Below are 25433 nucleotides of genomic sequence, written 5' to 3' on the forward strand. Positions count from 1 at the left end.
TAATTGTTATTTTGAGCATGGCTTTCTTTTTTTCAGATCATACAAAAATCGCCATGATATCCAAGATCATAGATAAGAAAAAAAGAATGCAGATTGGTATTTTGATATATGTTTAGATTCATTCTATCTCAAAATTTTGATCAGATATATTTGGAGAAATAGGGCTTGGGGAAGGGACTGGTTGCCTTTTGAACACTTTACTTTTAAAAAGGGCGTTAGAATTTCAAATTCGAATAGAATGAGCCCTTTCCAAAGTTTATACAACCACCTCTTCCATATGGAGTGATTCTGAGAAAAAAAGAGAATGCATAGTTCTTTACTATAGAAAAAAAAAATCTATATTTCATCTGAATGTTATACTACTTTTTATTAATTTTTTTTCCTCTTACTATAGATATAATGAATTCTGACGTTCGCAATTCTGACGGTGTAATTCAACCAAAAATCTTAGGCCCAAAACTAATTGTTGTGGCAAAAAGGCTGAGAGTGAAGTTTATAGAAGAAGTAACAGCTGGAATCTGGCGTTGCAGCACTTGTGGCAAAATAGAGAAATCATTTCTAATGCTAGATCTTCATTTTGACACTGGCTGTGAAGAACTGTCACCAATAGAGTGCGATGTTTGTCCTGCAGTAGTTCGTGATTATAGAGACTTTGTTGCTCATTTTATGGAACACCAAATGGGAGAAAGAAGAAGATGCCCCATATGTTTGTGTGAAGATATTGGGGATATGAAACAGCACTTAATTGTAAAGGATCATTTTTCACCAAAGTTGTCTGAACTAGACCTACAGGGGAATGCATTGCAACTTTTTTTACAGAATTCTTCTACTAGCGTTTGTTCAAATAAATTCGAATCCAAATCTGAAGAAAAAGGCTTAGACAATCAGAAAATATATTTGAACAGTCACTTGCACAGTAAAAAACAAAGACAAAAAGAAAGAAATAACAGAAGGGATATACAGAAAAATATATATAAATGTGATCTATGTAAGAAGGGGTTTTCCAGATCAAGCCATTTGAATGTGCACCAAAGAGCGCATACCGGTGAGAAACCATTTCAATGTGATGTATGCAGGAAAGGTTTTGCTTCATCAAGCGAATTGAAAAGTCATCAAAGAGTGCATACTGGGGAGAAGCCATTTAAATGCAATGTATGTAACAAATGCTTTTCCCAATCAAGCATTTTGGTTATACACAAAAGAGCCCATACTGGTGAGAAACCGTTCCAATGTGATGTATGTGAGAAATGCTTTGCTTCATCAAGCCAATTGAATGAGCATCAGAAAGTGCATACTGGGGAGAAACCATTTAAATGCAATATATGTAACAAATGCTTTTCTCATTCAAGCAGTTTTGTTGTACACAAAAGAGTACATACTGGTGAGAAACCGTTTCAATGTGATGTGTGTGAGAAATGTTTTGCTTCATCAAACCACTTGAAAACACATCAAAGAATGCATACTGGCGATAAGCCGTTTCAGTGTGATGTATGCAATAAGTACTTTTCCCAATCAAGCAGTTTGAATAAACACCAAAGAGTACATACAGGTGAGAAACCGTTTCAATTTGATGTATGTAAGAAGTGCTTTTCCAAATCAGGCACTTTGAATAATCATCAAAGAGTGCATACTGGCGATAAGCCGTTTCAGTGTGATGTATGCAATAAGTACTTTTCCCAATCAAGCAGTTTGAATCAACACCAAAGAGTACATACAGGTGAGAAACCGTTTCAATGTGATGTATGTAAGAAGTGCTTTTCCAAATCAGGCACTTTGAATAATCATCAAAGAGTGCATACTGGCGATAAACCGTTTCAATGTGATGTATGTAATAAATACTTTTCCCAATCAAGCAATTTGAATGAGCACCAAAGAGTACATACAGGTGAGAAACCGTTTCAATGTGATGTATGTAAGAAGTGCTTTTCCAAATCAGGCACTTTGAATAATCATCAAAGAGTGCATACTGGCGAAAAACCGTTTCAATGTGATGTATGTAATAAGTACTTTTCCCAATCAAGCAATTTGAATGAGCACCAAAGAGTACATACAGGTGAGAAACCGTTTCAGTGCGATGTATGTAAGAAGTGCTTTTCCAAATCAAGCACTTTGAATAATCATCAAAGAGTGCATACAAGTTTGAAGTGAAAAACCTTTTCTACATCAAATTATTTAAAGAGTCACCAAAGAGTGTATTCCAGTGAGAAACTGTTTCAATGTGAAGCATGTAAGAAGTGCTTTTGTTCATCAACCACTTGAAAACACATCAAAGAACGCATACCGGTGAGAAACCGTTTCAATTTGATGTATCTAAAAAGTGTTTTTCCCAATCAAGCAGTTTGACTTTGCACCAGAGAGTGCACACAGATGACAGGCTGTTTCAAAGTGATGTATGCAACAAATGCTTTTCCTAATCTAGCACTTAGGAATTGGCACCAGACAGTGCATATGGGTCAAAAATAGTTTAAATGGGATACATGTGAAAAGAACTTTTCTTCTGTGGGTAATTTGAATGTGTACCAGACAGTACGTGCAGGTGAAAAGCCATTTAATTGTGATATATGCGGTAGAACATTTACTTTTAAAGTCGAGCCTGAATTGTCAAGTAACAAACCACTCTAAACAGGAAACTGGTAATTCTTAGTACACAACAAATTTTTTTCTCAAAGCAATGATTTGCCTAAAAAGAAGACTATTTAAGATTGAACAAAAGGGTCCAATACAAGCTGATTCTCAGATCTTGATTGAACAGCTTAAATAGCATGCGTTAATGTGCAAATAGACAAAAATGAATCGTTTTTTAAAAGCTGTTTGTCTGTCTGGATATGACTGTTCTAAATTTAACAGTATTACCAATCATAGTTCATATGGAGGAAATTACACTAAAAATTGGCAGTTTCTTGTAAAAATAAGGATTTTCAACTGGTTATCCAATTTCTAAGTATTTTTCGGTTTTGTAGAATGTTTGTAAATTTCCCAAAATCTGTAAAAACCATCCGACTATTTCTATTTTGTGGATATTCGCTTTAATTTTTCTTCTTAAAAAAATTTGTCTTTTCATTACTAGTCAAAATGCAGCCACAAAGACGAATAATCAAATTTGAGTCCCAAGTCTCAACTGTGACTGTTATAACTCAAATATTTAAAAAAAAGTTCGGGCATACCAGTAGCTATTGCAACAAACTTACTGGTCGTTCAAGATCATATCTGTAGAATGGTTTGAAAAGCATTAACATACTATTAACAAATCTTTAGCAAAAACCATTAAAATGCAAAGCTGTACTTACATTTGATAGCATGTTTTATTAATCTAAAAATAACAAGAGTAGATTTTGCATGATCCACAGGAACAACTGTAGTCATAAGTATCGAAGCTATTTTAAACTTCGTCACAGTTGGTTTGAGTTGCAAAGTATAACAATCCTTGTTTGGTTGAAGAACAATTTGCACCTAATACCTGATTTCTTCAAGCTTGTATGTAAATAGTTGGATTCCGTGATGCCAGGCTCTATTCTTGTGGAAAAGGAGCATTCACTATGCAAAGTTGTCACCAAGCTTTTCAAATATGGTCATTGTGTAGGAAGTTCCACCACACACTTGCTACAATAAAAAAATATTATTGCTTAAGTGTCATTAACCTTTGGAAATTACCACTTTTTGTTTCTTGAAAACTACACTAAAAAGCTATAAAGACCCAAAGTGAAAATATTCCAAAATTATCATCCCAATTTCTACCAGATTTAGGGTTGAGGAGATGAGAATTTATGCTATGTTCCTATTTCCCCCTTCTCCAACGTTTCTTCCCCTGTCCCTTTAGAATATTCAAAACTTTCTGTTAACAATAGGCAAGTTGCATAATTTACAACCCTTGCCCCTGTGTGTGTGTGTGTGTGTGGGGGGGGGGGGGGGGGGGGTCTCGAGGTGTAGCTATTGAACTCATTACTATTTTGAACAAAGAGGCCATCTCAAAGTTTTAATTAGTGTTGAGGAGTAAATGGTGCTGGTTACCCTCCTGGTGCTTTTATCACTTAAAAAGGGTACTAGAACTTGTATTTTCCAGTCAAATGAACCCTGTTCAAAGTTTCTGCAACAATTCCTTGCATGCAAGATCACCTGATACAAAAATAATAATACACAGAATTCACTTCCCTCTTTACTCAGACAGCACTTTTGTTCTGTATGTGGTAAACTTGAAAATTCAAAACGGGTTTAATTGGAATTTATGGAATTGGGGTTTTATTTAAAATTTTCGCTTATTTGATCCAGACTAAAATGTGTATAAAGTAGATCACTTCTTTGCTTTAGAGCTATTTTTATTTGATTGAAACATAATTAGGCCAAGATACTATATACAATATTGGCTAGTTTAAGAAAATGTACTCAGTTCATTGTTTTTTTGGCAGATAGTTTTGTTTTGGACAAAAATAAAGGAAATAATAAACATGATTGAATTTTGTTTTGTTTTTACAGTTAGATGTTTTGTTTTAGTTGGTAAAGCTAAGTGATTTTCCAATGTAAAGTAAAAATGAGTAAGAAAAATAAATGTAATTAATATTGTCTTTAGGTTTTGTAAATTTTTAGATAATTACCAGCAAAGAACTGGATCTTCTGAATATTTTTGAGTGTTATGTTTTCTGTTAAAAGTCCTTCCCTACGGTGCACAGTATTTGGTTTTGGATTTTCGAAAATCAAGTCTCACACAAATCATTGTTGCCAGTTCCCGTGAGAGTGTTATGGTGGTAGGAGAGCCTAAAGAACGGGTGTTTAGTCAGCCAAGATAATTTACTCCTAAATGGGAGATAAAAGTAAATCACTCCCATTTCGGTTATGGCAGAAGGTGATGGCCGTTATTTTCCTAGATATATTTCAAGTTTTCGTAGTTTTTCTTACTCTGTAGATTTTGGTTTTGTATTATATTTGCAAAATTTATAATTTTGCATGATTAAACATAAGAGGGATTAATTTAACCTGCTGAAGTTATCCTCTCTTCTTAAAGTGTGGAGAGGACTTATTTAATCCAACTAAATTGTTTTGCTTCTTAAAGTTTTTACCAGCAGCAATTTCACGTTCAATAGGCCGTGTGTTAATACAATTCTTTTCTTTTTAAAGACCTCTGCCAGTCTTCCGTTTTTGTTCTTTTCTCATTAATATATGATAAATTTTCTTTTTTACATTTGATTTGTCGGCTGCTGATTATTATTTTGTTTGTGTCTTAAGCTGTTATATTGTTTTTGAGTGACTATCAAGATAGTTTTATTTGATATATGTGATTTTTAACTTAAGAATTACTCGTGGACAATAAAAGTCTTCTTGAAGTTTTTGTTTTTACTAGCTCATAACTAATTGTCAAGTACAGAGAAGTGAATTCAGAGAAAACCAAGAGCCATAAAAAAAACGTAAATTTAAACAAAAATATATTTAAAGTGCTTGAACTTTGTAAGAATCAGAGTTGGTATTTAAAGTTCTAGACAATGAAAAATTAGTTTATAATTTCGATAACTTCAGATTCGAACAATCACGATCTATGACCCGACTGACCGTGCATCATGTGAAATCAAACTTTGATTTCAGATTTTCAAATAACAGACTTTGGTGAAGTATTTTTTCTTAAAGAATATTTGTTTATGTTTCAAATAAATTGGTGCTACAGAAGAAATAAGCGAGTATATGATAGACATACTGATTAATGGAGTAATATATACAAATACACTATGCTACGTATTGAAAATAGCCACAGATAAATGAACCAAAATAATTAAAAAATACAAGCCATGAAATGGGCCAAGATAAGCCAAAGATATTAACTGGGCATAAAACTATATATTAATTAAATCTTAACTGATTAAAACTAAAGGACTACCTTTAGTAGACATATAGCCTATAGCAACTGGCTCCTGCTTTTAAGATAAGGTTTAATTATTAAGACGGGTGCTTGCAGTTGCTGAAAAGGGTAATGAAGCATCTGGGTCTTATTGATGGTTTAAACGTTAGAACTGAGCCTCCTAACTCCAGGACACAAAACAAATGAAGAGTGTCTAAAAATTAGCTAATAGGAAACATAATCATCAACAAGTCCAATATACAGGAAACAAAGAATGGAACTAAGACACATATCATAGTGAGAAAAGGCTGAAGTTTAAACATTGTTTAAGAGAGCGTCATGTCTAGACAACACATATCCACTTGAAGTTAAGCCATTACATATTATGAAAAAACGTTTATACTCATTTTTTAAGCGTTTACATCTCCATAAAATTTACCCCTATTTCAGATACTATTCAAATTTACATCTTCTAGAAAGTAAACTGCTGACTTATAACTTTAGCGAATCGTTCCTAGGTAATGAAGAACTTATTTCGGTTGTATTTCTAAAAAATGAACCTTTTTTAAAGGCTGCTCAAGAAAATTTGCTTTCATCTGAAGGTTTGCGTTTAATATGTGTTCAAAGATTTGTGCTGACAACAAGTGAGTCTTTAACCATTATTAGCGCTTGGTCTTGAGTGGTCTGGTGGACACCAGTGGAAAATTATCTTCTGTATATTTTGGAGAAGATTGTGCTCTCTCTTCCATGTGAATTCCTTTTTTTACTGTTCATAAAATCATCGCATCTTCTTACTAATGACAAATATGACATGAAAAAAAGAAACTTAAACTGTTCCACAAGTAAGAAATTCCACTGAAGCTCAAGGCATATGATTAATCTACCTTTGGAAGCTATTGAATCAGGCAAATAAAACTCAAAATGAGAATATACAGCCCTAATTATGGTAAGAAATTGCTATTTCCTATGCCTGATAACAGATAGATTAAAAGCTTAAAAGTATTTAAGTCCACGGCCTTCTACTCCTTTCTTTCTAACTTCTAACCGTCTTGGGCCTCCTTAGGCTTGAAACATTCTATGAAAATTAGCACTGCTTTGACCCAAAGTGTAAATTTGGTCGAAAATCACGGGAGCAGCCCAGAGAAGCAGGTGGGTAAAAAAAAGCCAAGCAGGTGGGAAAAAAAACAACAAATGACTGTCAGTTTAATTGGTATATACTGATATTTATTCTTTAAAGTTTTGACAATTTTTTATTTATGAAAGTAAGAAAAGTGAAAAAAATTTAAAGTATTTTGATTTCAGTAAAGCACAAATTGTGTTCTTGTCTTGAGAAGGCATGGGAGTTATCAGCCCTACTCATGTTAATTTTTGCTCATTCTGTGTTTGGTTTGGCTATTTATTGTAATTTCTGTTCGTTTTGAGTTTCACCCACCTGCTTCTCTGGGCTGTTCCCGTGATTTTCAACCAAATCTACCCTTTGAGTCAAAGCAGTGCGTTCTATAAAAACCTTATATGCCCCCAGGGCATAACTTACAACCCTTGCCCTGAGGGCTATAGGGGGTTGTCATCCTCAAAGACCTAATTTCCAGAACTTAAAACTACGTTGAATAAAATGGCTATCTAAAAATTTTTTGGGGATTAGTTTGGGGAAAAGGTGGGCGTGAGAGGGGGGTTAGTGACCCTCCAATCATTTTCGACTTAAAAAGGGGACTAGCCTTTTGAATTTCTAATCGAATGAGCCTTTTTCGAAGTTTTTACGACAACGCCTTCTATACAAAACTTATATCCCCCCAGGGCATAACTTACAACCCTGCCCTGAGGGCTGTGGGAGAGTGACCTGCTCAAAAACATATTTTCTACCTGGAAATCAACTACGCTGAACAAAATGGCTATCTCAAAATTTGGATTGGATGCGTTTCAGGAAATGGTGGGCGTGGAAGGGGTGTTATTTCCCTACAGGCTACTTTCGAAAAATAAAAAGGGCACAACCCACTTAAATTTTCCGACGAAGGATTCCTTTTCGAAGTTTCTATGACAACTCCTTCGATACGAAGTGCTCCGGCCTAAAACCAAGAAAAAATTAATAATAAAACATCGTGCCAACTTCGTTCTTATATGCCCCCAGGGCATAACTTAAACCTTTTCCCTGAGGTTTGTGGGGGAGTGACCTCCTCAAAAACATATTTTCTATTTGGAAATCAACTGCGCTGAACAAAATGGCTATCTCAAAATTTTGATTTGATGTGCTTGGGGGAATGATGGGCGTGGAGGGGGGCTATTTGCCCTGCAATCACTTTTGAATATTAAAAAGGGCACTATCCACTTCAATTTCCAATCGATTGAGCCTTTTTTGAAGTTTCTACGACAACTCCTTCGTTACGAAGTGCCCTGGTATAGAAAAAGAAAAAAAAATAATAATAATTCATTGTGCAAACATCGTTCTTTACTTAGGCAGCGTTATTGCGCTGCCTATGATTAATAATTAGACATATCACTACGAGACTTCCTTTGCTGAATTTATAGATTTTGCTGCTCAGTTTTGGACCTTCACTGCTAGATCTTGAAATTTGTGTTTAAATCGGACCCTCTGATATTCCGTTGTTGCTACTTTGTTTTTGTTATTTTTCTTTATTCTGTTTAATTTTGGACCTTTGGTCCAACTTTTCCCGAATTTCGAAAAGTTTGGGCTGGTCCCCTCCCTTGTTGCCAAGCCACTCTCCTTTAAAATCGAGATAAAAAGCTGAATAAACTTCCATTTACATGCATTGTGGGATCCATTGTTCAAATCTTGCCTGAATTAAGGCTTCCAAATTGGATTAAACTTAAATGCTATAAGAAGAGATTGTGGTTGTTTTTCTTCCTTTTTCTCCAAACAAAATGAGTTAGAACTTTTTCTGTGATCTGGTACAAACGGAGAACACAAGCTGCTTCACTATTCTAAAACACACTGGGTATTCTAAAACACACTTGGCGTCCTTGAGAGTGGATCAAGTGAAATCTTAGAACAGTTTTTTGGAAAATTAAATAGGACATAGACTATTTTATATACTTGCTGATCAGTTTTGACTATTCTTTTCATCGAATCCTGTGCAATTATCGAATTTCAGCTCGCAATAAAAGTGCCTACGTGACCGCCCGCCCACGTGCCTGTTTAATTTTTAATTTTTAACCCGGGCGCCAAGTTTTGATCGCTTGGCGTTGTACTGTGGTTTTGTTTTCAGCCGAGTTCTCAGCGAAGAAATAGAAGAAAATGCCGCCGAAAGTGTCAACAAACAATAGACCCCGGGTAAGCCCAAAGAAAAATGAAGATGAGTGTGGTAGCTGTAGACGCGAACTTGATGAACAGTCACAAGCTGTGTCTTGTGATGGTTGTGATAAGTGGCTGTGCATAGATTGCGTTGGAATCTCAAAATCAGAATACCAACTATTTTGCAAAATGACTGACAGCCTCACCTGTGAGTGGTTCTGTCCTGTGTGTAGGGTTACTGGGAATAGCAGCCTTGGCTCAAATGCTACACAAAAGCTTATCGAAGCTACCGTTTCAAAAGCTGTGACCTCTTCTCTGGATCAGTTTCAGCAAGATCTTAAACAAGAACTGGGGAACATTAACAGCAAAATCTCTAACTTGGAAAGCGAGATCGCAGGCAAGTGCACCCTAGCAGAAGTTGAATCCAAATTAGAAGATATAGTTACTAGCAGGCTGAACCGGTGTCAGAGCGATACTACCAAGAACTTTGAAAGTGATGTTAGACGGATCATCCGTGAGGACAGAGAGAGACAGAAAAGGCAGCTCAACATCGTAGTTTACGGAGTTCCTGAATCATGTGAAGAGGCAGCTGATATTCTGATGTTTATTCAGGATCATCTTGCCCAGTCATACAATCTGCCCTCTGTCAAAATCTTGAAGCCGCAGCGGCTCGGGAACAATCCACCAAAACCAGGTGACCGACCTAGACTTGTCCTCTTCCTCACTGATAACTACAAGATAAAAAAGGAGATTGTGACTAAGTCGAGGGAGCTGAAGGGTGCTGTGCAGTTTCACTTTGACCGCACAAAGGCGGAAAGGGAGAAACGAAAACAAACCCAAACTTCAAAAAACGGGGCAGCGATGGAGCACTAATGTGCCCACTGCCTGCTGAGGATAGCCCATATGTAAATAGTTTCCACAGTTGTAGTAGTGTTGATGATAGTGATTCATTTAAGAGTGGCAATAATAGTTGTGCTTTCCATTCATGCTCGAGCCCTAGCTCATCAGACATTAGTTTCAAGAGTTTGCCAAAAGTGATACATTATAGTAACCCTCCACAGACTAGTCAAAAGAAATTATTGAAGCTTTTTTACACGAACATTGATACAGTGACAAATAAGCTTCCTGAACTAAAACTTACAACTACTGCTGAAGAATACGATGTGTTGTGTATCTGCGAGCTGACCCCCAAGAACTCTACTACCCCACTGGAAGATGATCATATCATGATCCCCGGATATCGCCTGTTCTCGAATCTCTCAACTCACCCCAGAAGAGGCGTTGCTGTTTATGTGAAGGATGTATTACAGGTCAGAGATTTGACTTTGAATCATGATTATTCCCCATGGGTTGAGTGTTTTTGTTAATATTGTTATTGGGGGGAACCCACTTCTAATAGGATGCGTTTATAGAATCCCAAGCAGCCCAGATGCCGCTGCCTCTTATGGGGCTCTTACTCAATTAGCTGATCATGCATCTAAGCATTGTAACCAAGATTTTATTTTAATTGGAGATCTAAATATGCCTGATATTTTGTGGGTGGATGGAGCAGGTTACCATCAAAGTTCAACTGCAACTAACCCGTTTGTGGAATATTTAGGCAACAATAATCTGTACCAATTAATTGATCAGCCAACCCGTTACAAAAACAACCAGATACCATCTCTACTAGACTTGACAATCACTAACAACCCAGGACTGCTAGTGAATACTGATTACCTGCCCCCCATTGGCGCTAGCGATCACCTCTGTATTTCCCATGACTTGCTAATAAGTCAACCACCAAATAACTGCACCAAACGAACGTATACCGACTACAGCAGGATCAGGGAAATACTACAGGCGGTTGCATGGGATAAAGTGACTAACAGTGATGATATAGAGCAAGCCTGGCTAAATTTCAAGAACGCCGTCCTCCATGTTGAGCAGCTTTGTACTTCAACGTCTTTTGTCAAGGCACCTAGAACACTGCCTCACATAGATCGACCCATTAAAAGAGCCATGAACAGGAAGAAAAAGGCACTTTCGAAGTACAAGAAGTGTGTATGCACACGACACTGGGAGCATTAGGCTATGCCAGAGCCAGGAATAAGTTGAGACATCTAACTAGGCATTTTATGGCAGAATATGAGGAGAAGATAGCCTTTAGTATAAAGGAAAACCCTAAACGATTTTGGAGGTATGTGTCCAAGAAAGATAAGAACAGGCGATCAATACCATTCTTATTCAACGCTGAATGGAAAAAGTTGGAAGACACAGAAGCTATAGCAAACTTGCTTAACACTACCTTCGCTTCGAACTTCTCCTCAGACTCATCAGCTGAACCCTCATGTCCTGACCCCAGACATATCGAACATCTTATGCCGAAACTCATCATCACGACTGAAGAGGTTAAGAAAAGACTATCAAAGCTGGACCCTAACAAAGCCAAAGGACCAGACGGCATCCATCCCAGGCTGCTCAAAGAAATCTCTGATATAGTCACCGAACCGCTCTGCTCCTTGTATAATCTGTCTTTGAAGACAAAGAAACTACCACCTGATTGGCGTACAGCAACAATAACTCCAATATTTAAGAAAGGTTCCAGAAGCCAGCCAGAGAACTACCGGCCCATAAGCCTTACCTCAGTCGTTGCTAAGCTGATTGAAGGAATTGTCAATGATGCCGTTATAGCTCACATGACAAGGAATGGTCTCCTTTACAGCGGCCAACATGGCTTTAGAAAAGGAATGTCCATTGAAACGAACCTGATCCAAGCTTATGAATCAATCACTGAGGTTATCGAATCGGGATCCCCTGTAGACGTGTTCCTACTGGACCAGGCAAAAGCCTTCGATAAAATGTCCCACCGGTACCTGATGATTAAACTGTCAGCATATCACATTGATGTAGACGTAGCCCAGTGGATCCATAGCTTTCTGTCTGATAGAATCCAGATTGCTGCAGTCTACGACCACAACGGAAACCTCGTGTACTCGGCACCAGTAAATGTCAGAAGTGGTGTGCCACAGGGAACTAAGTTGGGCCCGACTTTATTCAACCTCTACATTAACGATGCTCCTGAGGTTGTCCAGAATCTGCTGGAATTATATGCAGACGATTCCAAACTCTTTGGACCTGCCGCTTCTGACGAAGACTGCAATGCCCTGCAACAAGACTTAACAAACCTCTGCCAATGGGCCTCAACTTGGACACTAGAGTTTAACCCAAGCAAATGTAAAGTTTTACATCTTGGACTGAACAACCCTTGCCATAGCTACCATATGTTGGACTCTACTGGTGCTATAACACCCATCCAAAGCGCAGAGGACGAACGTGATCTCGGGGTAATCATAGATAATAAGCTGAAGTTCCATAGTCACTGCCGAACTCAAGCCGCAAAGGCAAACAAGATCCTAGGCCTAATCAAGCGATCAGTGACTAGTCGCCACCCCAGGGTCATTAAGAAGCTTTACACAGCCCTTGTCCGCCCTCATCTTGAGTTTGGGATGGCAGTTGCAAACCCCCACTTTAAATGCAATGCAGAGTTGCTTGAAAAAGTCCAGAGAAGAGCTACTAGGCTCCCATTTGCCAACCAACAAATCCCATATGAGCAACGCCTAGAAAAGCTTGATTTGCAAACTCTGACCTACCGTAGAAAAAGGGGGACGTAATTTTGGCATATAAGTTGATGAACAGCAGTGTTATCAAGCCCATTCTCGAACAGGACCAGTCTAGCAGAGCGCGAGGTAACCCCATAAAACTCCGCCAAAGATTCAGCAGAAAGCGTGAGAAATACAACTTCTTCACCAATCGCGTTGTTCCGTTGTGGAATTCACTGAGCGATTCAACTGTTTCCGCAGCTTCAGTTAACAGCTTCAAGACTGGCGTTGACCATGACTGGAGGAACAAGCCATGGAGGACGCAGTGGGATGAGCCTGCATCCACCACTAGGGTCTATTAGTGTGTGATATTCAACTGTCCTGTATACGTGTAGGATGTGATGATCCACTAATGAATTGTGCAACGAACTCCTGTCAATACTACCTGGCGACATCTACAGGTTCCTGCAACCTTAGTCGCTAGAAGATGCGATTTAAGGTATTTAAGGTATAACAACGGGTATTACGAAAACACAAAACACGGAGAAGTAAACGCTGGTGTTTATTGAAATGCAAGAGTTTGAAAAAAGACTCTTGATCCTATATTTTAGTGCTGTTGCTTGTGTCGCACGACTTTAAGTGTGTCAAAATGTAGCACGTGCCTATGGAGTTTTAAAAGACTTTAACAGACTTGTCTGTTTATTATTGTTACCAGGGGTGGTTTGAACGGATTTGAAACACCTACGGGGAAAAATCGGCGGCGTGCCTTCGTTTCCCTTTAAAATCAGCTATTTGCCGCCGAAAAGAAAAGTGGCGTTGGCACCGGGGTATGGAACCTAGCTATATGAGGATTGGATATAGGATTGGATGGGGTGTCTGATAAATTTTTAATTACTACCAATTACAAGACATAAATGCAACTATCCTAATTGCTTCACTTGATAGATATGGACTTATTTAACGTTCTCAAGTTTTTCACCACAAAGTTTTCTTGTAGTTTTCTATGAGGAAATGAGGATTTTTTTACTATCCTCGGCAACACTAATCAAACATATCATTTTCATCAGTGCTGGGAAAAACAAAAATAATCAAGGATGTTTAGCTCAAAAAGGGACAAGAAAAACGAAGAAGATTGTAAGTAAACATTCATTTGACTAAGGGTCTCTAAGCTAAAAATTCTATTTTTGACTATTTTGGAAAGGGGTGGGTTAGGCAAATGAATCTTTCAGGGATTGGTCTACAGGCTAAAGTAGGCTATATTCTGGGAACTTATTTTGAAGTAGGCCTACCTACCTCCACTGGTAAATTTTTACCAAATCATATTATTGACTTACAAATAAAGTGAATTTACCACTTGATGCCTTTGTATATGCTCTTTAGAATAGGCCTATAATAATCATTTTTGGTTAAATATTTACCAAATCATATCATTGATTTACAAATAGTGAGTACACTATTCGTTGCCTTTTTTATGTTTATTACGAATAGCCTATAACAATAATCTCTATCGGAAATTAATTTCAGCCTCCCCCCTCTCTATATATGTGAGTTCAGGATATATATTTGTACATTTAGGGGGGAGGGTTAGGTTGGGGGGGGGGGGCTGAAATTCATTTCTGATAGAAATGATTATTATATTTGTAATCAGCATAAAAAAGGCATCAAATGGTGTATTCACTTTATTCTTAACTCAATAGCCTAATATGATTTGGTAAAAATTTACCCATTTTTGTCAGAAATGATTTTTAGCCCCCTAGCCCCACCCCTAATGTGCAAATATATACCCTGAATTGGTATAAATAGGGGTGGGGATGAAATTCATTTCCAACAAAAATAATTATTATATTTAAAAAGAGCATAAAACATGGTATGTTTACTTTATTTGTAATGATTTGGTAAAAATATACCCCTCCACTCCTCTCTCTAGAGGGGCCCAACCTTTAAAAATCTTTGTGTTATAAAAGTGAAACTTTGCAAAAATGATCTTCTCAAATGAAGTAAAACAAAATTGTTTTCAGCTTCACAACTCAATCCCAATTTATAATTTTTTAAAGATATGCAAATAAATTTTCTAAATTTTGAAAAAAATGTTGATGAGGCTTAAAATTCTACTCAAATGTCAGGAATTATCAGCCTTACATGTGTGGCATGCAAGGTCATGGAGAGAATCATAAACAAGCGTATCATTAACCATCTTGAGGCCAACTCACTTATCAGCAGTAGTCAGCATGGTTTTTGCTCAAAGAGATCGGTGGACACAAACCTTCTTGGGTCATATAGTCTTGTAACTGACCTACTCGAGAGAGGATTACCAGTGGATATAATATTGTTGGACCTAGCCAAAGCATTTGACAAGGTTTGTCACGGATACCTCATTCACAGGCTACTTACTCTATCTCTTAGTCCACAAGTGCTCAATTGGACTGAGGACTTTCTGAGGGACAGAACACAGCAAGTGAAAGTGACAACCAGACCAAACAGCCATGTCCTTTCTGACAAAATCAAAGTCACTAGTGGGGTTCCCCAGGGCAGTGTCCTGGGCCCCACCCTGTTCAACATCTACATAAATGAGCTACCCATCATCACCAGCAACAAAACCACCCTATATGCAGTTGATTCAAAACTCATAGGTCCTGCCAACTCCTCTTCTTCCATCCAATCCCTCCAAACTGATCTCAACCACATGTGCTCTTGGGTCAAAAGATGGCTGCTGGAATTCAACGCAGAAAAATGCAAGGTCATACACTTTGGACGCAAAAACCCCAAACATCAGTACCTCATGACCCAAAATTCTGGAAGTCACCACACAATTGAGCCTGTCCAGGAGGAGAGAGACCTTGGCGTCATTGTGGACTCCCAGTTGAAATTCAGCTCCCACTCACAGAACATCTCAGCCAATGTTAGTAGAGCCCTAGGCATCATCAAACACTGCATCACCAGCAGGAGTAAACACGTAATCACCAAACTCTACAAAGGATTAGTAAGACCTAGACTGGAGGTGGGGACAATACTGGCCACCCCTTGATTCAAAAAGGACAAGGCAGTTCTTGAGCAAATCCAACAAAGGGCCACTTAGATGATTGCCGGCATGGAAAACAAGACATACAGTGAACAGCTGAAGGAACTCAACCTCCCCTCCTTAGTATACAGATGGAAACATGGAGACATGATCCAGGCGCACAAACTCCTCTCAACCAATTGAGAAAATGAGATCCTGGAGATCGACAACTCCCACAAAACATGAGGACACCCTAGACGAATTCGCAATCATCACGCTACAACTGGAGCAAGATGCAATTTCTTCTCGAATCAGATTGTGAACCTCTGGAACAACCTGAAGGAGGACACTGTTGCTGCTGAATCAACAGATGCTTTCAAACGCCATCTGGATGCTGAGTGGAAAGATACACCGTGGAAGTTTGACTGGGAAGCACCAGAACTTAACCAACTACAACAGTCATCACAAGGAGTGATTCAACAGGATTGAAAGTCCTTATTTCACTCCAAGCTGTGATTTAAGGTAATTATATTTTCAGAAATAAAGCCAGAGAAAAAGAAACTGATAACTGATCATTAAGGTAAAATAGCCTATTGTTTTGTCAAAATTTCAATAGGTATAGACCTGTCATGTAGGCAAATTTCAGGACCCTCTAGACAGAAGGAGTAGAGGTAGGTACTTCAAAATACATTCCTGGGATATACTCTAGCCTGTAAACCTATCTCTGAAAGTTTCATATTCCTAACCTAACCCCTTTCCAAGAGAGGTAAAAGTAGCTAAAGTAGAATTTTACAGGTATCTAATAGTGGATCCTCAGAAGTAGACATGCTAGAAAAAAAAGTTGTTACTTTTATAACTTTAATAAATCAAATAATTTTAACATTTTGATTACTAAATATCAGTATATGTATATTAAACTGACAATGCACATTCGTTTGTAGTTTTTCAGTAAAGTGTAAATTTTGTTCTGGCCTTGGGAAGGCATAGGGGTTTTGCACCCAACTTATGTTAATTTCTGCTTGTTTTGAGTTTGACTTGATTATTTATTGTAATTTCTGTTCATTTTGGGTTTCATTTATTTATTGATGCTTATTTGTGGTAGTTTTGAGCTTTGTAGATTATTTGATTCTATGTTTGCTCATTTTTTGTTTAATAGAGTTCTTTACTTTTCTTTGAAAAACTTACTTTGTTGAAAAAGTTTTTTTTAATTAATTTCTGTTCGTTTTATATTGACAGAGTCTTTTCAGGGAAAAAGAAAAATAAAACTTTAAATCTTTTTGTTTGTTTAAACTTAATAGTGTGGCCTGCTATTTTTATTCTGGAGAAAAATTTTCTGCAATTTTTAACAACATACACCATTTTAAAAATCTGGACACAAATAGTACTGTTTAACTTAGTTTCATACCTCCTCTAGTTGACCTGAAACGGTAAACTTGATACCATTTGCAAAAAAATCCGTTTACTCTCTTTGATAGCTTGGATACACTTACACTATTTTGATTTGGTTAAATTTTAAGAGCAGAAGTAGCCTCAAAAGTTTGAACATAATGCCATCAGTTGTTCTTGGGATACTGCTGAGATGCCTTATTGAGAATTAGCATTATCACTGTGCATTTTGATTCAATCTTAAGGCAACATTTAGTTTTTAAACATAATGGGCCAATGGGAGGGTGGGATTGGAGGGGGATTAGTTGCCCTCCAATTGCTTTTGACTATTAAAAAGGGCATCAACCCTTTCTATTTTCAATCAAATGACCCCCTTTTGAAGTTCCCATGACAGCTCCTTTGATATGAAGTGCCCTGGTCTAAACAAGAGCAAAAAATATTACTATTCACTTTTGACTATTAAAAAGGGCACTAGCCTTTGAATTTTGAATTGAATTAGCCTTTTTTGAAGTTTCTATCACAACGCCTTCTATAAAAACCTTATATGCGCCCAGGACATAACTTAAAACCCTTGCCCTGAGAGTTGTGGGGGAGTATCCTTCTCAAAAACATATTTTCTATCTGGAAATCAACTAGCCTACGCTAAACAAAATGGCTATCTCAAAATTTTGTTTGAATGTGTTTGGGTGATGGATGGACGCGGGGGGGGGCTAGTTACCCTCCAATCAGTTTCTACTATCAAAAAGGGCACTATCCCTTTGAATTTCCAATCAAATGAGCCCCTTTTGAAGTTTCTATGACAACGCCTTCTATAAAAACCTTATACCCCAGGACATAACTTAAAACCCTTGCCCTGAGGGTTGTTGGGGAGCGTCCTCCTAAAAAACATATTTTCTATCTGGAAATCAACTATGCTGAACAAAATGGCTATATCAAAATTTTGATTGGATGTGTTTAGGGAAATGATGGACATGGGGGAGGGGCTAGTTCCCCTCCAATCCTTTTCTACTATCAAGAAGGGAACTAGCCCATTGAATTTCCAATTGAATGAGTCTGTTTTGAAGTTTCTATGACAACACCTTCTTATAAATCCTTATATGCCTCCAGGGCATAACTTAAAACCCTTGCCCTGAGGGTTGTGGGGGAGTGTCCTCCTCAAAAACACATTTTCTATGTAGAAATCAACTACGCTGAACAAAATGGCTATCTCAAAATTTTGATTGGATGTGTTTGGGGAAATGATGGGTGTTGGGGGGGGGATAGTTACCCTCCTATTCCTTTCGACTTTAAAAAAGGGCACTAGCCCTTTGAATTTCTAATCAAATGAGCCTGTTTTGAAGTTTCTACAATAAGGCCTTCTATAAAAAACCTTATATGCCCCCAGGGTGTAAGTTAAAATCTTTGCCCTGAGGGTTGCAGGGGAGTGTCCTCCTCAAAAACATATTTTCTATCTGAAAATCAACTATGCTGAACAAAATGGCTATCTCGCAATTTTGATTGGATGTGTTTGGGGGAATGATGGGCATGTGGGGGGGGGGCGAGTTGCCCTCCAATCACTTTTGACTATTAAAAAGGGCAAAAGCCCTTTGAATTTGCAATTGAATGGGCCTGTTTTGAAGTTTCTACAACAATGTGTTCTATAAAAACCTTATATGCCCCCTGGGCATAACTTAAAACCCTTGCCCCAAGGGTTGTGGGGGAGTATCCTCTGCAAAAAGATACTTTCTATCTGGAAATCAGCTATGCTGACAAAATGCTTATCTCAAAATTTTGATTGGATTTGTTTGGGGGAATGATGGGCGTGGAGGGGGGGGGGGCTAGTTACCCTCCAATCACTTTTGACTATTAAAAAGGGCATGGGCACTAGCCCTTTGAATTTCCAGTCAAATGAGCCTGTTTTGAAGTTTCTATGACAAGGTCTTCTATAAAAGCCTTATATGCCCCCAGGGCATAACTTAAAACCCTTGCCCTGAAAGTTGTGGGGGAGTGTCCTCCTAAAAAACATATTTTCTATCTGGAAATCAACTATGCTGAACAAAATGGCTATATCAAAATTTTGATTGGATGTGTTTAGGGAAATGATGGACATGGGAGAGGGGCTAGTTCCCCTCCAATCCCTTTCTGCTATCAAGAAGGGAACTAGCCCTTTGAATTTCCAATTGAATGAGTCTGTTTTGAAGTTTCTATGACAACACCTTCTTATAAATCCTTATATGCCTCCAGGGCATAACTTAAAACCCTTGCCCTGAGGGTTGTGGGGGAGTGTCCTCCTCAAAAACACATTTTCTATCTAGAAATCAACTATGCTGAACAAAATGGCTGTCTCAAAATTTTGATTGGATGTGTTTGGGGGAATGATGAGTGTGGGGGAGGCTAGTTACCCTCCTATCCCTTTCGACTTTTAAAAAGGGCACTAGCCCTTTGAATTTCCAATCAAATGAGCCTGTTTTGAAGTTTCTACAATAAGGCCTTCTATAAAAAACCTTATATGCCCCCAGGGTGTAAGTTAAAATCTTTGCCCTGAGGGTTGCAGGGGAGTGTCCTCCTCAAAAACATATTTTCTATCTGGAAATCAACTATGCTGAACAAAATGGCTATCTCACAATTTTGATTGGATGTGTGTTGGGGGAATGAGGGGCAGGGGGGGGGGGCTAGTTGCCCACCAAACACATTTGACTATTAAAAAGGGCAAACGCCCTTTGAATTTGCAATCGAATGAGCCTGTTTTGAAGTTTCTACAACAATGTCTTCTATAAAAACCTTATATGCCCCTGGGGCATAACTTAAAACCCTTGCCCCAAGGTTTTTGGGGGAGTATCCTCTGCAAAAAGATACTTTCTATCTGGAAATCAGCTATGCTGACAAAATGCTTATCTCAAAATTTGATTGGATTTGTTTGGGGGAATGATGGGCGTGGGGGGGGCGGCTAGTTACCCTCCAATCACTTTTGACTATTAAAAAGGGCATGGGCACTAGCCCTTTGAATTTCCAGTCAAATGAGCCTGTTTTGAAGTTTCTATGACAAGGCCTTCTATAAAAACCTTATATGCCCCCAGGGCATAACTTAAAACCCTTGCCCAGAGGGTTGCGGGGGAGTGTCCTCCTCAAAAACCTATTTTCTATCTGGAAATCAAATACTTTGAACAAAATGGTCATCTCACAATTTTGATTGCATGTGTTTGGGGGGAAAGATGGACACAGGGGGGGGGCTTGTTGCCCTCCAATCCCTTTGGACTATTAAAAAGGGCACTAGCCCTTTGCATTTCAATCAAATGAGCCGTTTTTGAAGTTTCTATGAAAACGCCTTCTATAAAAACCTTGTATGCCCCCAGGGCATAACTTAAAACCCTTGCCCTGAGGGTTGTGGGGAGTGTCCTCCTCAAAAACACATTTTTATCTAGAAATCAACTATGCTGAACAAAATGGCTAACTCAAAATTTTGATTGGATGTGTTTGGGGGATTGATGGGCAGGGGGAGGGGGGGGCTAGTTGCCCTCCAATCACTTTCGACTATTAAAAAGGGCACTAGCCCTTTGAATTTCCAATCAAATGAGCCTGTTTTGAAGTTTACAACAATGTCTTCAATAAAAACCTTATATGCCCCCTGGGCATAACTTAAAACCCTTGCCCTGAGGGTTGTGGGGGGGGGGGTGTCCTCCTCAAAAACATATTTTCTATCTGGAAATCAACTATGCTGAACAAAATGGCTATCTCACAATTTCGAGTGGATGTGTTTGGGGGAAGGATGGGTTTGGGGGGGAGGGCTAGTTGCCCTCCAATCACTTTTGACTGTTAAAAAGGGCACTAGCCCTTTGAATTTCCAATTGAATGAGCCTGTTTTGAAGTTTCTGCAACAATGCCTTCTATAAAAACTTTATATACCCCCAGGGAATAACTTAAAACCCTTGCACTAAGGGTTGTGGGGGAGTGTCCTCCTCAAAAACACATATTCTATCTGGAAATCAACTACATTGAACAAAATGGCTATCTAAAAGTTTCGATTGAATATGTTTTGGGGAATGATTGGTGTGAGGAGGGGGGGCTAGTTTCCCTCCAATCACTGTCGACTATTAAAAAGGAGACTAGAACTCCCGATTTCCAATCGAATGAACCCCTTTTGAGGTCTCTATGACGACCTCTTCTATATGAAGTGCCCTGCTCTAAAGAAAAAAAAAATAATAAACTGTACATTGTCAACATTGATCTTATATGTCCTAGGGCATAACTTAAAACCCTTGCCCTGAGGGCTGTGGGGGAGTGTCCTCCTCAAACAGATATTTTCTATCTGAAAATCAACTATGCTGAACAAAATGGCTATCTCAAAATTTGTTTTGGATGTGTTTGGGGGAATGACGGGTGTGTGGGGGGGGGCTAGTTGCCCTCCAATCACTTTTTACTATTAAAAAGGGCACTAGCCACTCCAATTTCCAATCGAATGAGCCCTTTTCGAAGTTTCTACGACAACTCCTTTGATATGAAGTGCCTGGGTATGGAGAAAAAAAATAAAAAAAAACAACACATTGTGCCCACATTGTTCTTTACTTAGGCAGCGCTAGCGTGCTGCCTATGATTGATCTATGGCCATATGATTTATAAAAAAAGAATTATGTTTTGTTATCTTTAGATAAAATAAAGAATTCAAACATCACAAAAAAATCAAACTTATTTGTTTCTTGACTTGTTTTTATATTGAGGTTCCCATGTTCTTGTTTATATTCAGTTGTTTTGTAGTTTTCAAGCAAATTAGCTAAGAAGAATGTTGAACTTTGTCTTGCCACAAATCAATACAGCTGAAATTTTTCCCCTGTCTTATTGACTGGACCATATCATATCAATGAAGTTGACTGAAGAAAAATAATTTTTGTCCCATTTTGGGTTTATGCAAATTAACACACAACAGCTGACTTTTTCAGACCATTTTGAAAAACATATTCTGCCTATTGCTGACACCCAATTGATTGCAAGACAATTTGCCACAAAATAAACTTGGACTCACTTCTGGTATCACAGATCAATACCAGCTGAGTTTTTTTTTAAATACGTTTGTTTTTCATTTATCTCCCTTCATCTCTTTTTCATGCCCTTGTAAGTTTCAAGCCAAAAAGAGGAAAATTAAACGTTTTCAGAAATTCATGTGTCCAAAAATTGATGTAACCAATTTTTTTTAAAATACTTTCTTTACCTTTATTTGTTGATCAAAATGGGCCTCCATTGGTCCTGTCTATATCCCTTTTAAGTTTAAGGCAAATAGGAAAAGTTTTTTTGGCCAGTTTTAGGTGCTTAATGTTGATACAACCAAACTTCCAAATGTTATGCCTTTATTAGAGTCTTCCTGGCCCTGTCAGCACTGAACAAATTTTGAGACTGAACAAATTTTAGGGTTCATGAATTAATGCAGCCAAAAATTAGTTTTGATCTGTGTAATAGTAATAATATTCTTTTTCATTTTTTTTTTTGTCTTTTTTTTATACTGGAATTCCTTTTTGTGAAGACAATTCAATTAAGTTTACTCAAGTTTTTATTCCCAAGTCTCTTTACAAAGACTGTATGGATGCAAGTGACCTCAGGATCTGGAAGCTGAAATCTTAATCATCCTGAGGCCTGAAATCCTAAATTTTTCCAGAAATTTCTACACACTTTTTATTCTAAGTATCATATTTTTTTTGTATTCATGTTTTAAATAATTTCTGAGACCACACTGGCTAATCATGATAAACAAAAAATCGCGAAGAAAGGAAACGAGGACAATTAACAGCCAGTGAAAAAAATTGAAAAATTATGCAAATATTTCGGTCAAGACCTCCGCTTGACCGTCCTCAGTGCAGAATAAAACTGATAAAAATGTAAAAACCAAACCTTAAAATAAAAACACCAAACTAAAATTGGACGACCCTTTCCTAGTAACGGTGAAAGGGTAACTGAATAAAAAACACAAGTCTAAATGGCATTTCAGAATTTCATTTTGCGTAAAGCACTTTTAAAGGCTGATCACTTTCCAGTTTGATTGTTATCGGAGACTCTATTCGATTGCACAATATAACTTTGTGGATGTATGTAAAAACGATCAGAATTAATAATTTTTGTCATAAATGGGACTTAGAAAATTTCTCCAGTGTCTCTATTGAGAGCTACCTTTTGGTGAATGTGCTTTTTTATTTCAACTGCCTCCCTGAAAACTTGCGTGAGACCTTTAACGGGGGCAACGATAGAGGCCTCGTCAAACAAAATGAAATGGTGTGGAAAAGAATCCTTAAAAAACATAAACTTAGCGTCGCCTTTAAAAATTCAAATATTACACAGAACTTTTTTAACAACGGCAAAGATAAAACCAGCCCCATTCTGGGTAGTGGTGTTTATAGAATTCCTTGTTCTTGTGGCTGTTTTTTATGTTGGTAGAACCCAACAGCAAATAGGGGAGAGGTTATCTGAGCACAAGTCCTCAATCGACAAGACAATGAGGTTACGCCAAAGGCCTGAGGTTTTTGATTCCGCCTTGGCGCAACATGTGTACGAGAATCCACACCATTTCATTTTGTTTGACGAGGCCTCTATCGTTGCCCCCGTTAAAGGTCTCACGCAAGTTTTCAGGAGGCAATTGAAATAAAAAAGCAGTTGAAATATATATATATATATATATATATATATATATATATATATATATATATATATATATATATATATATATATATATATATATATATATATATATATATATATATATATATATATATATATATATATATATATATATATATATATATATATATATATATATATATATATATATATATATATATATATATATATATATATATATATATATATATATATATATATATATATATATATATTTGTGTGTGTGTGTATATATATATATATGTGTATATATATATATGCATTACAGTGTTTCAGTTTTATTATATATATATATATATATATATATATATATATATATATATATATATATATATATATATTACAGTGTTTCAGTTTTATTATATATATATATATATATATATATATATATATATATATATATATATATATATATATATATATATATATATATATATATATATATATATATATATATATATATATATATATATATATATATATATATATATATATATATATATATATATATATATATATATATATATATATATATATATATATATATATATATATATATATATATATATATATATATATATATATATATATATATATATATATATATATATATATATATATATATATATATATATATCATTACAGTGTTTCAGTTTTATTCACATATTAACAAAAAGCTGATTTTCTTCTGGTTCTAAAAATGTAACTTTTATTGCTTGATATTTATTCTATAAACCATAAATATTAAATGTAACATTTTCTTTTCAATTGGTTGTCAAGACAGAGACCACACTTTTAATGTATGCTGACAAATTATTGATGATAATTTCACAAAGAAGGTGGGGCTCTTGTTACTACCCTCACATTGCATCATTTTGTAGTAAAATAGGGGTGGTCCAAAAATCCATCTCTATTTTTTCAGAATACCACAGAAAAGTTGTCTTTCCCAAAAAGAGGTCTTTTACCCTGTATACTTTGAATTGGTGTATATAGGGGTTGTGGTTCATTTTTGATGGAAATGCATGTTAAATTTGGATTCAAGATGCAATGCTGACTATTGATGTAATTTTATGTCTTAGCTACCTGAATATGAAGCTGTTCTTTAAGTAGCCTACTCTGTTCTCAGCTAACCAGCCTCAAGAAAATTGGATCAAACTGTGTGTTGTAGTGCCTGTCTTGTTGGTTGGAAAAATTGGAGACACAATACAAGAAAGCTCAAGAGAAGGGGATGAATTTAATTTTATTCTAGAAAACAGCCATCAATTCTACATTAAACCTCTCACTAACAGACTGGAAAGAGTTGTGGGGGGAACAAGTAACCTGCTCTATGGAGTTGTTCCAGCTACATTTTTTTTCAGTGCCAGCATGAATTAGGCATCCACACTCAGCAATGGGTCTGATTAAAGACTTTTGGAGTGGGATGATCAAGCTAAAGAGTAGATGGTTTTTGCTGCCAAGAGCTATCCTCAGCTTTCTTGTTTAGGATGATCTTACTCAATCAAGGTGGGCGTTCTAAGAGAGATACATGGAGAAGTGGATTCCAAGGAGAAAAAACTTGTCAACTTTCTTTATAGCTTTGTCTAAGAAGATGAAGCTGGGGGTGCACGCATGGTACTTTTGATTGGGAGATCTTCAGCTCTTTTGTTTTCAGTGCATTGAATCTGACAATATAGGTATCAAACCACTTTTCAATTTCCAAAAGATCTAAAGATCAGATCATCATGTTTTGGGGTAACTAAATGTATTGGGTGTCATCAGCAAAGT

At 37.0% G+C, this 25433-nt stretch overlaps 2 protein-coding genes and 1 long non-coding RNA gene across 3 annotated transcripts in view; 2 read left to right on the forward strand and 1 right to left on the reverse strand.

The window, feature by feature from the left end:
- Positions 1-5154, reverse strand: part of LOC148950908 (uncharacterized) — a 52518-nt gene extending 47364 nt beyond the window's left edge. Inside the window, exons 1-2 of the long non-coding RNA XR_016141883.1 lie at positions 4590-5154; positions 3288-3600 (exon numbers count right to left, since the gene is read on the reverse strand). This is a non-coding gene — a long non-coding RNA (uncharacterized LOC148950908). The remainder of the gene's footprint in view (positions 1-3287; positions 3601-4589) is intronic.
- LOC148950909 (uncharacterized) lies at positions 400-3294 on the forward strand. Its single transcript, XM_089090510.1, has 2 exons — positions 400-2119; positions 2266-3294. The coding sequence occupies exons 1-2, from the start codon at positions 400-402 to the stop codon at positions 2412-2414; spliced, it is 1869 nt and encodes a 622-aa protein (XP_088946636.1). The 3' UTR covers positions 2415-3294.
- An 8491-nt stretch (positions 5155-13645) lies between the features above and the next one.
- Positions 13646-25433, forward strand: part of LOC148950910 (coatomer subunit gamma-2-like) — an 86133-nt gene continuing 74345 nt past the window's right edge. The window contains exon 1 of the mRNA XM_089090946.1: positions 13646-13783. Coding sequence (XP_088947072.1) covers positions 13744-13783 — 40 coding nt within the window. The 5' untranslated portion in view covers positions 13646-13743. The remainder of the gene's footprint in view (positions 13784-25433) is intronic.

The sequence above is a fragment of the Artemia sp. Qi Xiang Cuo genome, chromosome 6 (genome assembly GCF_049724085.1).
Source record: "Artemia sp. Qi Xiang Cuo chromosome 6, ASM4972408v1, whole genome shotgun sequence".
Lineage (NCBI taxonomy): Eukaryota > Metazoa > Arthropoda > Branchiopoda > Anostraca > Artemiidae > Artemia > Artemia sp. Qi Xiang Cuo.

Coding starts and splice junctions, on each gene's coding strand:
- LOC148950909 (XM_089090510.1), top strand. CDS start 400: ATGAATTCTGACGTTCGCAATTCTGACGGTGTAATTCAACCAAAAATC. Junction 2,120..2,265: donor ATCAAGCACTTTGAATAATC/ATCAAAGAGTGC, acceptor ACTTGAAAACAC/ATCAAAGAACGCATACCGGT.